The 17358-nt window shown below is 43.2% G+C and overlaps 1 protein-coding gene across 1 annotated transcript in view; it reads right to left on the bottom strand.

The window, feature by feature from the left end:
- Positions 1-7052: 7052 nt before the first annotated feature.
- Positions 7053-17358, bottom strand: part of adam9b (ADAM metallopeptidase domain 9b) — a 35698-nt gene continuing 25392 nt past the window's right edge. Inside the window, exons 17-22 of the mRNA XM_072456611.1 lie at positions 13459-13545; positions 11631-11736; positions 10841-10970; positions 10665-10764; positions 9755-9786; positions 7053-8686 (exon numbers count right to left, since the gene is read on the bottom strand). Of these exons, the coding sequence (XP_072312712.1) occupies positions 8527-8686; positions 9755-9786; positions 10665-10764; positions 10841-10970; positions 11631-11736; positions 13459-13545 (615 nt within the window). The 3' untranslated portion in view covers positions 7053-8526. The remainder of the gene's footprint in view (positions 8687-9754; positions 9787-10664; positions 10765-10840; positions 10971-11630; positions 11737-13458; positions 13546-17358) is intronic.

Raw genomic sequence — 17358 nt, 5'->3', positions numbered from 1 at the left:
CTAAACCAGGACTAAACCAGGACTAAACCGGGTCTAAACCAGGAATAAACCAGGACTAAACCGGGTCCAAACCAGGACTAAACCAGGACTAAACCGGGTCTAAACCAGGACTAAACCGGGTCTAAACCGGGATTAAACCAGGACTAAACCAGGACTAAACCAGGTCTAAACCAGGTCTAAACCAGGACTAAACCGGGTCTAAACCAGGGCTAAACCAGGACTAAACCAGGACTAAACCGGGTCTAAACCAGGACTAAACCAGGACTAAACCAAGACTAAACCGGGACTAAACCGGGACTAAACCGGGTCCAAACCGGGATTAAACCAGGACTAAAGCAGGACTAAACCAGGACTAAACCAGGTCTAAACCGGGACTAAACCGGGACTAAACCAGGTCTAAACCAGGTCTAAACCAGGTCTAAACCAGGTCCGAACCAGGACTAAACCAGGTCCGAACCGGGACTAAAACGGGACTAAACCAGGTCTTAGTTGGGACTAAACCAGGACTAAACCGGGTCTAAACCAGGTCTAAACCAGGTCTACACCAGGAGTAAACCAGGACTAAACCAGGACTAAACCGGGACTAAACCAGGTCTAAACCGGGACTAAACCGGGACTAAACCGGGTCCACGCCGGGACTAAACCAGGACTAAACCGGGAATAAACCGGGACTAAACCAGGTCTAAACCAGGTCTAAACCAGGTCCGAACCAGGACTAAACCGGGTCTAAACCAGGTCTAAACCCGGTCTACACCTGGAGTAAACCAGGACTAAACCGGGACTAAACCAGGAGTAAACCGGGACTAAACCGGGAAAAAAACGGGACTAAACCAGGTCTAAACCGGGACAAAACCAGGACTAAACCGGGAATAAACCGGGACTAAACCAGGTCTAAACCAGGTCTAAACCAGGACTAAACCAGGACTAAACGGGTCTAAACCGGGACTAAACCAGGTCAGAACCAGGATTAAACCGGGACTAAACCAGGAGTAAACCGGGACTAAACCAGGACTAAACCAGGACTAAACAAGGACTAAATCAGGACTAAATCTGGACTAAACCGGGTCTAAACCGGCATTAAACCAGGACTAAAGCAGGACTAAAGCAGGACTAAACCAGGACTAAACCAGGACTAAACCAGGACTAAACCAGGTCAGATGATTTGGAGGGCCGTATTTGGCCCACGGGCCGTGACTTGAATAGAACTACATTAGAGTGAATATATCGACCATAAATTCAATTCATTTTTGTAACGCCCAAAATCACAACACAGTTTCCTCTGAGGGCGACAGTGAAAAACAGATGAAACAATGTCCGTGGGGACGAGGGACGATGTCCCAGAGTCCTCTGTCCTTAGCCCCTCCTTCTACAGGAAAAACTACAAAAAACCTCTTTGTGAAAAAGTCTAAACCTGGAGGAGTTCCAGATGAAGGAGAAATCTGACTCTCAGACACTAAAAGACTTCACTGTGTTTTTGTTTCATTCTTAATGTTGTTTTGGCTGAAGCAGCTCTGGACCTTTGATTTATGATGTTTGATTAAAAGATCTTAAATAATATATGTAATGGAATAATGTAATGGAATAATGTAATTAAATAATGTAATTAAATACATGCAATTAAACATGGACCGGCCTCCTGCTGGTGCCAGAGTCAGGACTAAACATGGACCGGCCTCCTGCTGGTGCCAGAGTCAGGACTAAACATGGACCGGCCTCCTGCTGGTGCCCAGAGTCAGGACTAAACATGGACCGGCCTCCTGCTGGTGCCAGAGTCAGGACTAAACATGGACCGGCCTCCTGCTGGTGCAAGAGTCAGGACTAAACATGGACCGGCCTCCTGCTGGTGCCAGAGTCAGGACTAAACATGGACCTCCTGCTGGTGCCAGAGTCAGGACTAAACATGGACCGGCCTCCTGCTGGTGCCAGAGTCAGGACTAAACATGGACCGGCCTCCTGCTGGTGCCAGAGTCAGGACTAAACATGGACCAGCCTCCTGCTGGTGCCAGAGTCAGGACTAAACATGGACCGGCCTCCTGCTGGTGCCAGAGTCAGGACTAAACATGGACCGGCCTCCTGCTGGTGCCAGAGTCAGGACTAAACATGGACCGGCCTCCTGCTGGTGCCCCGAGTCAGGACTAAACATGGACCGGCCTCCTGCTGGAGCCAGAGTCAGGACTAAACATGGACCGGCCTCCTGCTGGTGCCAGAGTCAGGACTAAACATGGACCGGCCTCCTGCTGGTGCCAGAGTCAGGACTAAACATGGACCGGCCTCCTGCTGGTGCCAGAGTCAGGACTAAACATGGACCGGCCTCCTGCTGGTGCCAGAGTCAGGACTAAACATGGACCGGCCTCCTGCTGGTGCAAGAGTCAGGACTAAACATGGACCGGCCTCCTGCTGGTGCCAGAGTCAGGACTAAACATGGACCGGCCTCCTGCTGGTGCCAGAGTCAGGACTAAACATGGACCGGCCTCCTGCTGGTGCCAGAGTCAGGACTAAACATGGACCGGCCTCCTGCTGGTGCCAGAGTCAGGACTAAACATGGACCGGCCTCCTGCTGGTGCCAGAGTCAGGACTAAACATGGACCGGCCTCCTGCTGGTGCCAGAGTCAGGACTAAACATGGGGAATCTGCGTTTCAGTTTTATGCAGCTAAAATCTGTTCTACTCTAACAATGTTCAAATCTAAGCTGAAAACAGTTTTGTTTAGCTGTGCATATGACTGAAAGGATTTTTCTTTGCACTCTTCTCTTTTATGACTTCAATTGTTTTTAATTAGTTAATTTTATTGTATTTCTGTTTCTGTAATATCTTTGTGATTTGAATGCATTTTTCCTGCTGTGAAGCACTTTGAATTGCCTTGTGTATGAAATGTGCTACAAATAAACTTGCCTTTACGCCTCTGAATTTGCTTCTAAAATTGTCACGATTGTTATTTTTTGGTCCTTTTAATTCATGTTGTGACTCAAATTGTTCGGTTAATCGTGATAATTCAGGTCACAATATAATAGTAAGGACTAAAAATGAATAATCGTGACAGTTGTAGAAGCAAAATTAAATATGTTTTGATCGTCAAAAAAATAAACCAAAATGTAAATAACTTTTTTATTTGGCTGTTTTATTTAAAGACATCAGAATACTTAAACACTTGTACATGCAGTGTCTTAAATACTTCTTAAATACTTTGTGTGGAAGTACGACACGTCCACGGTCCACGCACCTCCCCCGGCTCCTCCTCTCGCTCACGCCGGGACACGAACGCCTCCTCCGGGATCAGCTCGTCGTAGTTCACCGCCGCGGACCTCCAGCCGAGCTCCGCCGCGGGTCCACGGAGCTCCCGGGCCAGCGTGGACTTCCCCGCGGCCGGCAAGCCGCACAGGACCACCAGGCAGACCCCCGAGTCACGCGCCGAGAGAGATGCGGTCACGTGTTGTCGGCCCGAAGAAATAAAATAAATAAAGTGTGAAATTTATTTTACATTTCCGGACCATGAAATGGAAATGTAAAACAATAATTTAACTATAAAGTAGAAAATACATAATAGCTGAATATAAAACAAAACCAAAAAAGAAAAATTGTTTGAGGAATTAATTTAATTGGTTTTATACCGCTTTCTATAAATAGAATAGCAATATAGAAATGTTTATAATATTCTGAATGTTTGAATATCAAATACAGTTTTTAATCAAATAAACACCTAAAAATATGGCAAAAAGAGCAATTCTAAATTAATAAAATAAATTTCTGCACTTGAGTTTGTAATTTAAATAAATGTATTCAAACTATAATTTAGCACATTTCTGTCTGGAGAATATCAGCATATTTGTTTGTCGCAGCCTTGGTTAAAAATCTATCCAATCAAATCAAATCAAATCAATTTATTTTTGTAAGGCCCAAAATCACAACAACAGTCGCCTCTGAGGGCCACAGGGAGAAATGAATCAACAATGTCTGTGGTGGCGAGGGAGTCAGACAATGTCTGTGGTGGCGAGGGACGATGTCCCAGGGTCCTCTGTCCTTAGACTCTCCTTCTCGGCCAGGAAAATCTACAAAAAAACCCTCTTTGGGAAAAAAGCGTAGAAACCTGGAGGAGTTCCAGTGAAGGAGAGATCCGACTCTCACAGACGGACAGACGGACACGAGGGAGACTGGAGCTGGAGCCACTCTTCAGGCAGATGAGGGACCGTCTGAGTCGAGCTGGACCCACTCTTCAGGCAGATGAGGGACCGACTGAGGCGAGCTGGACCCACTCTTCAGGCAGATGAGGGACCGTCTGAGGCGAGCTGGACCCACTCTTCAGGCAGATGAGGGACCGTCTGAGGCGAGCTGGACCCACTCTTCAGGCAGATGAGGGACCGTCTGAGGCGAGCTGGACCCACTCTTCAGGCAGATGAGGGACCGTCTGAGTCGAGCTGGAGCCACTCTTCAGGCAGATGAGGGACCGACTGAGGCGAGCTGGACCCACTCTTCAGGCAGATGAGGGACCGTCTGAGGCGAGCTGGACCCACTCTTCAGGCAGATGAGGGACCGTCGGAGGCGAGCTGGACCCACTCTTCAGGCAGATGAGGGACCGTCTGAGGCGAGCTGGACCCACTCTTCAGGCAGAAGAGGGACCGTCTGAGGCGAGCTGGACCCACTCTTCAGGCAGATGAGGGACCTTCGGGGGCGAGCTGGACCCACTCCTCAGGCAGATGAGGGACCGTCCACACAGGGCAGGGACCACTTCACCAGGGGAGGGGCATCTGGGTCCACAGGTCCTCAGGAGTGAGAGAAAGAAAAGAAGGCGGTGAACAGTTTGCAAGTGGAATCAAAAAATAAATATTGTTTGATAGCATAAGTAGTCAGGAGAAGAAGAGGATAGTGCTCAAGCTGTCATACTTCCCCCAGCATAGTTACTCCTAGGGCAGCGTAGCTGAAGCTGTGGGTTTATGTTTCTGTTCCTAACTACTCTGACCATAAGCGATTTCGAAGAGGAACGTTTTAAGCCTGGACTTAAATGAAGAGACTGTGTCAGCATATTTAACATGGGTCGGGAGCTGATTCCATAACACAGGAGCTTGGTAGCTAAACGCTCTACCTCCTACAGTACTTTTAGAGACTCTTGGCACCACCAGAAGGCCGGCATTCTGAGAGCGAAGAGCTCTGTTTGGATGATATGGTTCTATAGCATCTTTGAGGTAGGATGGGGCCATGTCATTTATGGCTTTGTAGGTCAAGAGTAGAATTTTGAATTTGATTCTAGACTCGACAGGGAGCCAGTGAAGAGACTTCAGCACTGGCGTAATGTGCTCTCTTCTTTTTGTTCCTGTTAGTAATCTTGCTGCTGCATTTTGAACCAGTTGAAAGCTTTTTATGGAGCTTTTAGGACACGCTGCAAACAGGGAGTTACAGTAGTCTAATCTAGTCGTTACAAATGCATGGATAAGTTTTTCGGCATCACTTTTAGGCAGAATTCTTCTGATTTTGGCTCTTGTTGCGCAAATGGAAATAGGCTGTTTTACAAGCTTGATTTATATGAGCTTTAAATGAGAGCTCCTGGTCAAATAAGACTCCAAGGTTTCTTACAGTAGAACTGGAGGCTACACTGACATTGTCCAGTGTGACTATCTGCTCAGATAGAGCGTCTCGTAGATGCTTAGGGCCAAGCACAATGACCTTGGTTTTTTCAGGGTTAAGAAGCAGGTAGTTAAGTGTCATCCAGGTTTTTATCTCCTTCACACAAGCACTAAGTCTGTCTACTTGATCGCTCTGATCAGGTTTCATTGATAAATACAGCTGAGTGTCATCTGCATAGCAGTGGAAGTTAATGTCATGCTTTCTGATAATGTTGCCTAATGGCAGCATATAGAGTAAACAGAATTGGACCGAGTACCGAACCCTGTGGCACACCGTAAATTACTTTAGAGCTTGGTGAGGAGCTCTTGTTTACATTAACAAATTGGAACCTATCAGATAAATAGGATTTAAACCAGCTGAGGGCTGTTCCTCCAACACCTACATCACATTCTAACCTCTGCAGTAGAATGTTGTGGTCGATGGTGTCAAACGCTGCGCTGAGGTCCAACAGAACCAGGATTGAGACCAGTCCATCGTCAGCGGCTAATAACAAATCATTTGTGACTTTTACTAGTGCAGTTTCAGTGCTGTGGTGGGCTCTGAACCCTGACTGGAAAACTTCAAATAAGTTATTGTCCTGCAGGTGGCGACAAAGCTGTTTTACTACAACTTTTTCAAGGATTTTAGAGACAAAGGGAAGATTTGAAATAGGTCTGTAGTTTACCAATAGGTCGGGATCTAGATTAGGCTTTTTCAGAAGAGGTTTAATGACTGCATGTTTGAAGGACTGTGGAACATAGCCACTTTCGAGTGAAGTATTTATTATATTAAGAATAGGGTCTATAATTAGGGGAAGAATGTCTTTGAGGAGTCTGCTTGGAATGGGGTCTAGGACACAAGTTGAGCTTTTAGAGGACATAATGGCTGAAGTGATCTCTGCTTGATCAACAGCTGTGAACCTTTCTAAGTTTACAGGTGGATTTATATGAGACGTTAGATTTACAGCTTGGGCTTGTTCAGGGCTAATAGCGGGGGTAATTTCATCTAATTTATCTCTGATTGTTTTTATTTTATTGTTAAAAAATAGGAGGAAATCATCAGAGCTGAGTGTAGCTGGGATTGAGGGCTCTACTGCGCTGTGACAGTTTGTTAGCCTAGCTACAGTGCTGAAAAGGAATTTAGTGTTACTTTTGTTGACTTCTATTAGATTTGAATAGTATCTGGTTTGGGCCTTACGCAGAGCCTGCTGATAGGACAGCAGGCAACTTTTGTGTGAGAGCGACGAAATAATCCCTCTAACTTTCTAACTCTTTGTTTATGTGAACGCAGTTATTAATGATAAAACAACAAGTTACATTTTCCTTCACATTATTTAGATTCCATATGTCAAATTGAACATTTATGAATAATTGTAACTTCTCTGCAGTGATGAACCACAAAAGTACAAACCAGTGACAAAACATGTTAGAAACTCTTTCATTTATAATTCATTCAAAAACGTCACACACAAAAATCCATTTGTTTAAAATCCATCATATTTACTCTTGTAACATACAATATTTCCATATTTGTCATATTTGACAACATTTATATTTTTTAATCCTTCATGTGAACTCAAGTGTTTATTCTGTAAAAAAACCTGAGCAGATTGAATTCATATTTAATTTCCCCCCAATCAAATATAAAGTGTAGAAACAGCACAAATCCATCTTCCTTGGATTTGTCTTTTGATTGAAAACTATAATATGAGTGACAGACAGGATTGTAGACAATTTGAAACTAAAAGAGAAACTACTTCATGAGCGACACATTCTTCCTGAAGCTGTTTTTATAAATGCTTCACATAAATAAGAGTAAAACCTGGATAAGAAGTAGAAGTTACTTATTCGACGCTCTGCAGCTAAAATCTAATCGTATTATTACAAAAACATGAGATAAACACAAACAAAAGACATCCATGATAAACATTGGGCCTGAGAATATAGTTTAGTCTGATATTACTGAAGTGGCTGCAGCACTTATCACGTGTTTAAGTGGTTGTACTGATGTGTCTGCACTTATTTAGTCTATTTTTAAATCAAAACAGGAACGGCATTGACATTTAAATCAGATAAACACGATAAACTACTTTAAAATAACATTGGAATCAGCTTTACTTTACGAATGTGCGATCGTCAAGTCGACTTTGGGGGATTTTAAAGGATTTATATTCACAACGGCAGAAAGGATCAAGTTTGTAGAGATGATTTGAGATTTGGGAGTTTAATCTAGTTTTAAACAGATAAATACACGGTTTACACTTGGTTTTCTGCAGAGACATGTGTAACTGTGCCGTCTGTTCAATTTATGAGAGCGTAAACGAGATTCTTGCTGCTCAGGATTTATAGTCGGATTCTTTTGGAGCATTTTCTTGAGCTGTAAAAAGCCGGATAAATCACTTGAAAACTGGCCGCACGTGTGTTTTATGCAGTTTGAGGCTCAGGGTAATTTTGACAGCGCGAACAATGCAGTAAAATAGTGTTAAATAGCACCCTCTAGAGGCAAAAATGTGGAGATTCGGGTGCAATTTAGACACTTTTCTGACAGTTTAAACCCTGATTGGACTAAATAAAGGTGTTTTATGGTGTTATTGTGTCAGATCAGAACTGTTGTGTCGTTTATGTGGAGTTTGGCTCTTGTTTACAGTCTGGTTGCTATGGTAACAGCTGTGGAATCACCTCTATCTGTGTCATATTTGTGCTCACGTCCAACCAGGAAGTACAATTATTAAAACAAATGGTCAAATAAACTGGAGACAAACGGGCCAAACGTTGAGTCGAATCTGAAATATGATGGTGTCGAGTGCGTTTTAGTCAAATGTGTCGTTCTAGACTTTAAAGCGTTTGAAGTTAGCGTTTTAGCCGCGCTTTCGATAAGAACTCCACGCACAGTCCGATAAGCGAGGGCCGATTGTGCGCTCCGGTTCCAGGGGTCACGCGTCCGCTTTGGGGGGTCTCGGCGGGATGGGTCTGGGGACTCCCGGACCCTGCCGGTGCGGCGGGGCGGGCGGGGCGGGCGGGATCACCTGGACCTGCGCCGGGTCCGGGACTTGGCCTTGGATGTTCCAGTAATCCAGCTCGCCGTACGTCCAACTGAGAGAGAGAGAGAGGAATAGGGCGTGGCGTTTGAATCCGGCGAGCGGCGACTTGAGAGAACGTGCTCGATAACGCGTGTACTCGGGATGTCACGAGTATTCGGTCGATGATGTCACGAGTATTCGGTCGATGATGTCACGAGTATTCGGTCGATGATGTCACGAGTATTCGGTCGATGATGTCACGAGTATTCGGTCGATCGGGAGTATTTATGTCACGTATAGAAGTAAAACATAATGAGCGCGACTATTTTAGGATCAAAATGAAGTGGTTTTGATTCAATTCAAGGTTTAAAAAAAATACATTTACAGAACTTCTAAGTCTAAAACAAGCTGAGCAATAGATTTGTGTTCAAATATTATGCTTTTTGCTTTATCATAAATGTATAAAAATAACTTTATTTCATCTTCAAAAATCAGTTCTATTCGATCGGTCGAGGCAATAACTGACGTATCGACTTTAAAAAAGTGTGTTAAATAAAATAATTCAATAACGATGCCACAATAGTCTTGTATAAACCTGTGGGAAACGCTGCGTTTCAATATAAATCTGTTCGTTTTTGTCACATTTAGGTTATTTTGTCACTCAGACAGTTGAATTTCATCAAACCTTGAGAAACTGTAACGTGTCAGACATTTTCACACTCAGTCTAATCGTGAGTCATGTTTTCACTCACAATAATCGTGACACCGTGACACCGTGACACCGTGACACCCTGACACCGTGACATCGTGACACCGTGACATCGTGACATCCTGACATCCTGACACCGTGACATCCTGACACCGTGACACCCTGACATCGTGACACCCTGACATCGTGACACCCTGACATCGTGACACCCTGACATCGTGACACCCTGACATCGTGACACCGTGACACCCTGACACCCTGACACCCTGACATCCTGACACCGTGACATCGTGACACCGTGACACCCTGACATCGTGACACCCTGACACCCTGACATCGTGACACCGTGACACCGTGACATCGTGACATCGTGACATCGTGACATCGTGACATCGTGACATCGTGACATCCCTCGTTCATAAATGTTCTTACCCAGGCCCTCCAGGCTGAGGCGGAGGTCCAGGCTTGAAAAGAGAAAAACGTCATTCATCAAAAGACACGATGCATCTCATGTTTTAGACAAGAGTAAATGATTTGGACATTTGCACCGCTTCTTCAGATACAATTTTAGTTCTTCTCGAGTTTCAATCTCTAACTCAATGTTTTGCCCTTTCAATTAAAGGACACATATTATGCAACATTGACTTTTTTAACCCTGTTCCAACATTGTTCCTCGTCACAAACTCAGCTGGCATAGCATTTAGCTTCATCTAGCTTCATTTGCGCTAGTTTGATGAATCCTGTTTAGAAAGTCTTCTCCCTCCTGTAGCTCCTCGATAACTGACGTTTCCTCCATAACCATCTTCTCTTCTGTTTTTAACTCCATAAATCGTCTCCAAACTCGCTCTGTGCTTTTCTATCGTCTTGTCATGATCAGTACAACTGCGTGCAGAGACCAGGAAGTGAAACCGCAGTGTGTTGTATGAAATATGCATCTTAAACTGTTGAGGTGGCACCATCTACCGGCTGCAAGGGGGAACTACACCATTTGGAGGGTTGGAAATAAGAGATCCAAATGTAATTTTGTTTGTTCTTTTTCTGTTCTAAAACATGAGCTGCCACTTGAGGCACTCGAGAGCGGGCTTAAAGGCCCAAAACAATAGAAATATTGCACAATGTGTGTGTCCTTTAAATGGAACAATTTATAAATCAGATGTTGCGTCCAGTTTCTCTTACTCGAGTAATAGTTTTGAAATACTTGAGAAACGATTACTTCTAAAAACATGATCTAGTGTGACCTCTGACCTCTGAGCGTCCTTCATGTTTGGCTGATAAAACTGACCCGTGTTAAACCCACAGACGCGGTTCGTAAAGGGCGGAGCTAAGCGGAGGATACATTTACCCTGTCCACGGTCTCCGGGGTCTGAGTGGTCGTGTGCGCCGGCGGCGGAGAGACGCTCCTCTGTGCGGCGGCAGATGTGCCGTTTGTCGAGCTGCGAGATCTGCAAAGATAGACAGAGTTTCAGCTGAAGCTTCTAGACAGAAAATATGTGCGTCTGTGCCGTCCAGAGCTCTGACTTGTGTCTTCTCTTGAGGCAGACGTCCAGCGAGTCTCGTCTGAACACGAAGAGAAGCAGCAACGCCGCGGCGACCAGCAGAGGGACCACCAACAGGAAGAAGATCAGGAGCCCGTTTCTCAGGGAGTGATCTGCAACACACACAACACACAACACACACACAAACAAACAAACAAACAAACAAACACACAAACAAACAAACACGAACACACACAAACGAACACACACAAACGAACACGAAAACACAAACACACACAAACACACACAAACACGAGGATTTAAAAAGACACAAATATTAAACAAAATGGACTTCTTTGAGCGTTTAACGACCGTTCCCTCGTCAAAAACGCACCAGAGTCGCGTTTGGAGTCGTTTCGCGCTCGTTTCACGCTCGTTTTGTTAATCCCAGAGTTGAACAGATTTGTCTTGTCATCAGAAAAACAATAAATCATCTCCAGATTCATTCTGAGCATTTCTGACTCAAATCGCGATCGGTACAACTGCACTTTTACATTAGCATGTCGGGCAAGCTAGCTTTTTCTCATCTCACGGCTGTAATTCCCTCTGCTGCCAGTAGATGACGCCCAAAGTCAATGGTGTTGGAGGCGACATGTGGAGAATATTATAGTGTAGAGTATGTTTGACGGACAAGAACAATAAAAATAACAGAATATTTGTTTAGTTTAGTCCCTAAACGTGACTCCGGACGCGTTCTCGGGCGAGGGAACGGCGCGGGAGCAACGTTACGAGGTCAAAAAAACACGCTGGACGACGGCGCGCGGGGCACAAACCGATGGTGGCCGGTCCGCTGTCGACGCTGCCCCCTCGTCCTGAAGCGGCGCAGTCTGGAGGGGCCCAGCCCACGTGGCAGTGGCAGTGGCCCCGGTTGTTACAGACCTGAAATGGACACAAACGAGGACATTACGACTGTAGTGCAGCGTTTACTCGTGTCCTCATTAAACGTCTTTGAGCGCCCCTCTCTCGCTCGTCGTCATAAATCGGGTAATATTTTTGTAATCCATCAGAAATGTGCAAAGAAAAGTGCTGTTCATGTTTGTATTTGGATCAAAAAGTCAACGTCGTCGATACAAAGCATTTTCAACGGAACGCTTCACTAAGACGGCGCCGTTTTCACACATTCCCTTGGATTTCAAAAACGCCATTTAATTATTGTTATCGGGAAAATCAGAACAAAGGTCGAGATGTTCATGATGATGTCATGCTTTGTGTGGCATTTGTGTGTTTTGACGACAAATGTTATTTATTTAAACCCCAAATGTAAAACCGGAAGTCTTCATTTTTCAAATAATACTAGATGAAACGCTTGTTGGGCGGAGACAGGGTAGAGACAGGGCAGAGACAGGGCAGAGACAGGGCGGAGACAGGGCGGAGACAGGGCAGAGACAGGGCAGAGACAGGGCAGAGACAGGGCGGAGACAGGGCGGAGACAGGGCAGAGACAGGGCAGAGACAGGGCGGAGACAGGGCGGAGACAGGGCGGAGACAGGGCAGAGACAGGGCAGAGACAGGGCAGAGACAGGGCAGAGACAGGGCAGAGACAGAGAAGCAGGAATCCACAACTTTGAGGAAACTGTCTCCGTTACACCTAAATTATTCTAAAAATCCTGAACATCTTTCATCTTATTTAAGTCTTTTGTGTTTTCAAACCTTAAAACCACTTCTGCTTCTAGATTAGATCAGATCACTACATTCCAATATTGCAGAAAAAGTATTATCTGTCGTGAAGATACTGCCCCAGTACTTTATTTATGTGTCTTGAATTACTTTTATTATTTGTACTTGTATGATGTTTTACAGTGCAGTGGGAAGTATGTCCAATGGAAACATGTCTTTGCAGTGCAGATATGTGTAAGTATTTTCCCCTGTACGTGTGGAATATGAGAGTTCTGTCAAAATCATGTCTAAATGAAGCCTCACTTTGTACTAATATTTGTCTTTTGGTCTTTTCTCTGCAGCTTCTTCTTACACTCATAAACTCTGATCAAACATGTCCTGTGGAAAGAGGGCGGGGCTAAAGACCACGTGTCCCTTTGTCTATTGTACTGTGTAAAAGTACTGTATACTGTGCAACTGTAAAAGTACTGTATACTGTGAAACTGTAAAAGTACTGTATACTGTGAAACTGTAAAAGTACTTTATACTGTGCAACTGTAAAAGTACTGTATACTGTGAAACTGTAAAAGTACTGTATACTGTGAAACTGTAAAAGTACTGTATACTGTGAAACTGTAAAAGCACTGTAGACTGTGAAACTGTGTAAAAGTACTTTATACTGTGCAACTGTAAAAGTACTTTATACTGTGAAACTGTAAAAGTACTGTATACTGTGAAACTGTAAAAGTACTGTATACTGTGAAACTAAGGTATGTGTATTATTATTGTATTTGTCTATTATGTGTTTTAGACCTCAATAAATGATAAAATAAATAAAATAAATAAAAGTAAAATCAAAATTATCAATAATAATAATGAAAAAAAAATTATACAATACAAAAAAATACAAATAAATAAATAAATACAGATAAACACAAAAGTATATTGTAGATAGTAATACAATGCCAGAGCAGCTCAAAGGCGTGTGTATATACTTAGATCTCACCCCTCGTCCGTTGCAGGTGGTTTGGGCGTCGCAGTCGAGCTTTGGCAGAAGAACCGCGGCGTCCACACACTTAAAGTCCAGGCAGGTCTGAAACGGGAGCGTTTGACATGACTGAGAGCATTTGTGCCGTAACGCAGCGTCTCCATCCGGAACGAGGTACTAAATGTGAGTAAATGTGAGTGAATGCAGGTGAATGAAAGAGACAGAATTAGACACGAGCTCAACTAATGCTTATGATGTCGTGATTATGAGCTCTTGATGTGTTAAAGGACAAATATTATGCATTATTTCTGTTTTTATTGGCTTTAAACATTAGTTTAGCATTTCATGTTTTAGAACAAAAAACACAATCTTAAGCCTCGGACAGACCGCGGCGGCCGAAGCGTCCAGTTTACATTCAAAGTCTATGTAAACGCGCGTCGAGCACGTCGTGCGTTTCCCGCGGCGCGATTTCTTCGTTTTTACGCTCTTGACGCTTTGCGGGAGGCGCCCGAAGCGGCCGGCGCGACATGTTCAGTTTTGTTCAGCTTTCTGCAGCAGATGCGCCGCAGCAGCCAATCAGAGATGACGAGCCGGAAAAAGACCCAAAACAAACCCGCAAAAAAAAAAAAAAAATCCTTAAAACGCAGCTCTTGGAGCAAATAATGATATTGACTAAACTCTGCTCAGCTCTGAATTATGTGCGGGTCCCAGACGGGCCCCGGGGCCCATCACCTCCGCTTTTGGACTTTGTAAAGTTAATAAACCAAAACCATCGTCCAACATTAAACTCCATTTACACCACGAGAAAAGTAACACAGCACAACTCCTCCACTGAGCATGTGCAGGATGACTCGACTCCACTGAGCATGTGCAGACGACTCGACTCCACTGAGCATGTGCAGACACACGTCTGCTGCTGAGTGTTTTTTACGGACATGAGTCCGAGGCGTTTGTCTTTCAAATGTACACGCGCTCAACAACTTCTGCGTCGGGCGCGATTCGGCCGCCGCGGTCTGTACGAGCCATAACTTTTCCACAGCCTTGGGATAAACTGAGCTTTGGCTCCATCTATTGGCTGCAGAGGGAATTACACAATGAAGTTGTCTCATGGTTTAGTCCTGGTTTAGTCCTGGTTTAGTCCTGGTTTAGTCCTGGTTTAGACCTGGTTTAGACCTGGTTTAGACCTGGTTTAGACCTGGTTTAGACCTGGTTTAGGAACGGGTGAAGTTCAGAGCTGGTTTTGTAGATAGTGTCTGTGACGTTTAAGGATTAAAACATACAAATCTAAAGCCTAATATAATCCTGCTTCATGTTCCATAGGTGTTTCCTGATGTGCAGAATGACACTCAAAGCACTAAACAAGCTGCTACAGATATAAGAATTACTCATGATGTTTCTGTGTTGGATTTGAGTCACTTTTTGTGCTTCCTGAACCTCAACACAAACATTTCCAGGTTTTGCATATTTCTGATGAGTAAAAAAAGGTCTGATTATGTTTGATCCTGAGAAGATAATAAACTAGAATTTGCAATGGCTGAAGCCATTGCGAGTGTCTGCATTCTTGCTAAAAGTGTGTAATAGTAAAACATGTGTGTAAGTACTAATTTGTTGACGTGTGAAGTTGTTTGAAGTAGTTTAATTGTGAAAAATTGCTGAATTTGTGTAAAAGTACGTTTGTGTAAAAGTACTTGTGTGTAAAAGTACTTGTGTGTAATAGTACTTTTTGTGTAAAAGTACTTTTTTGTGTAAAAGTACTGCATGTGTGTAAGAGTACTACATGTGTGTAAGAGTACTGCATGTGTGTAAGAGTACTACATGTGTGTAAGAGTACTGCATGTGTGTAAGAGTACTACATGTGTGTAAGAGTACTACATGTGTGTAAGAGTACTATGTGTGTAAATATTAATTTGTTGAAGTGTGAAGTGGTTTAAAGTAGTTTAATTGTGTAAAATTGCTGAATTTGTGTAAAAAGTACTTTTGTGTGTAAAAGTACTGCATGTGTGTAAAAGTACTACATATTTGTAAAAGTACTACATGTGTGTAAGTACTAATTTGTTGAATTCTGAATGTGTTGAAAGTGTTTAGAAGTGTGGAAGGGTTTCATATTTGTTGAAAAACTGAATTGTGTTCAATGCCACATTTATTACAATGGGATAAAGTACTTTTGAAAATACTGCAAAAAGTACAAGTAGTACAAATGTCAAAAGTAATAGCAATAATGAGGTATAACTTGTTGAAATCGGTTGAAGCGTTAAGGAGTTGAAACGCGCCGAATGGAAAATATAATAAAAATAAAAAACACAAGAACATATAGTGACATGACGGAGACTAAATAAAGAGTCGTTTGTCAAAGTCGCTCAGCTCGAGCCTGAATCTGCTTCAGTTTGAGGCGTTTTCATGTTTGGACAAAATAGAATGAAGAATTTACAACATTTGAACATTTAAACGTTTAGTTTGCTTTGTTTTTATTCAGTTTAAGTCAAATGTTGTGTTGTTCTTTCAGTTGGAGCCAGAACTGAGGTGATTTGAGTCCCTGGACCAGAGACCGGGTCCAGCCCAGGTCCAGATCTGGATCAAGTCCAAAGACCAGACCAGGACTACAGTCCAGACCAAGTCCAGACCAACAGCGCTCTGAATGCTTTTTACTGACTCATTTATTTATGAGGACAGATCTACTTTCTTCTGAGTTTGTCTTTTGTCTTTTCTTCAATTTTTTTCCTATTTTTTCCTATTTTTTTCTAATTTTGAAGTTGTAGCACATCTTATTTTTGATCCTTCTTCTTTTAAAGTGAATAAATCAGAATCACAAATAACTCCAAACTGTCCTTCAGCTCACGACTGAAGAATGTGGAGTACAAAAAGCTCAGGAGAGTTTATTAACAAATGTAAATGAGTCTAAAAAAAACGCAGTATTCTCTTGTGTGAATGTGAAACTTTCAAAATAAAAGCACACCTGACTTTTCTCCAGTTTGTTCTTTTATTTAGGAGAAAACTTTATTTGGAATTTTTCTAAAGTTTGAGGCTCTTTTTTGCCCCAAAAACTTTTCTCAAGCATCTTGTTGTATCTTAATCAATCTTTAGTAAAAATGTCAACACTGTAGCAGTACTTGTACTGCAGTACAAGTACTTTGTTACTTCCTTTGCAGACTGTGTTTTTTGTAGTTGCTCCAGAGCCGTTTACAATGTTGTACAGTGTGATTTAAACTGTCAACGTCACATGATCAGAGCCAGAACCAAAGTCTGCAGATAAACCTGTCTCACCTGTGCCCCGCCCCTCTGCCCTACCTGACTCCTCCCTCTTCCCTCCCTGACTCCTCCCTCTGCCGTCGCAGACTGAAGCAGGAAACACTCGTTTGCTCAAAGGCACCTCAGCGGCTTCAAACCCTCAACAATCTGCTCCAGCACAGGTCAGTGTTACTAGGCCCACTACTATTACTGCTATTACTACTGCTACTACAACTACTACTACTATTGGTGGTGTAGTTTGGTACTTGGTCCTGCTCCAGGTCCATTTCTCTTCTGCTTCACACACTTACACTGTGATTCTCACTCTTATTCTTATTTAATACCACTAAAGAGAAAACTTCTGCTGCTGCTGTCAATCCTGCACTTTATGTCACCACTTCTTTCATTCAACTCAACATTAGTTTGTCAAATATCAAAATAAACTGCAATAAATGTCATTTCTGTGGAAGTGAAAGTCAAACTTAAAGTCCTCCATTTTGTCTTTGTTCTTTTTCTCTTCAAATGTGGATCTGGAACAGTTTTTACTCATGAAAGTTCAAAAGTTTGTTAGAATTTCATGTCAAACTGTGAAACTGGAGCAGAATGTAAAGAGGATTTAAATCTATCAATATATTTGATGCTTTGATTCTCTCCAAATACCAAGAGTCAACAGCTTGTTTTAAATCTTTATGA

The sequence above is a fragment of the Eucyclogobius newberryi genome, unplaced genomic scaffold (assembly GCF_026437365.1).
Source record: "Eucyclogobius newberryi isolate DKJ021-1_F unplaced genomic scaffold, fEucNew1.0.hap1 SCAF_20, whole genome shotgun sequence".
Taxonomy (NCBI): domain Eukaryota; kingdom Metazoa; phylum Chordata; class Actinopteri; order Gobiiformes; family Gobiidae; genus Eucyclogobius; species Eucyclogobius newberryi.
This window is presented reverse-complemented; position numbering and strand designations above follow the sequence as displayed.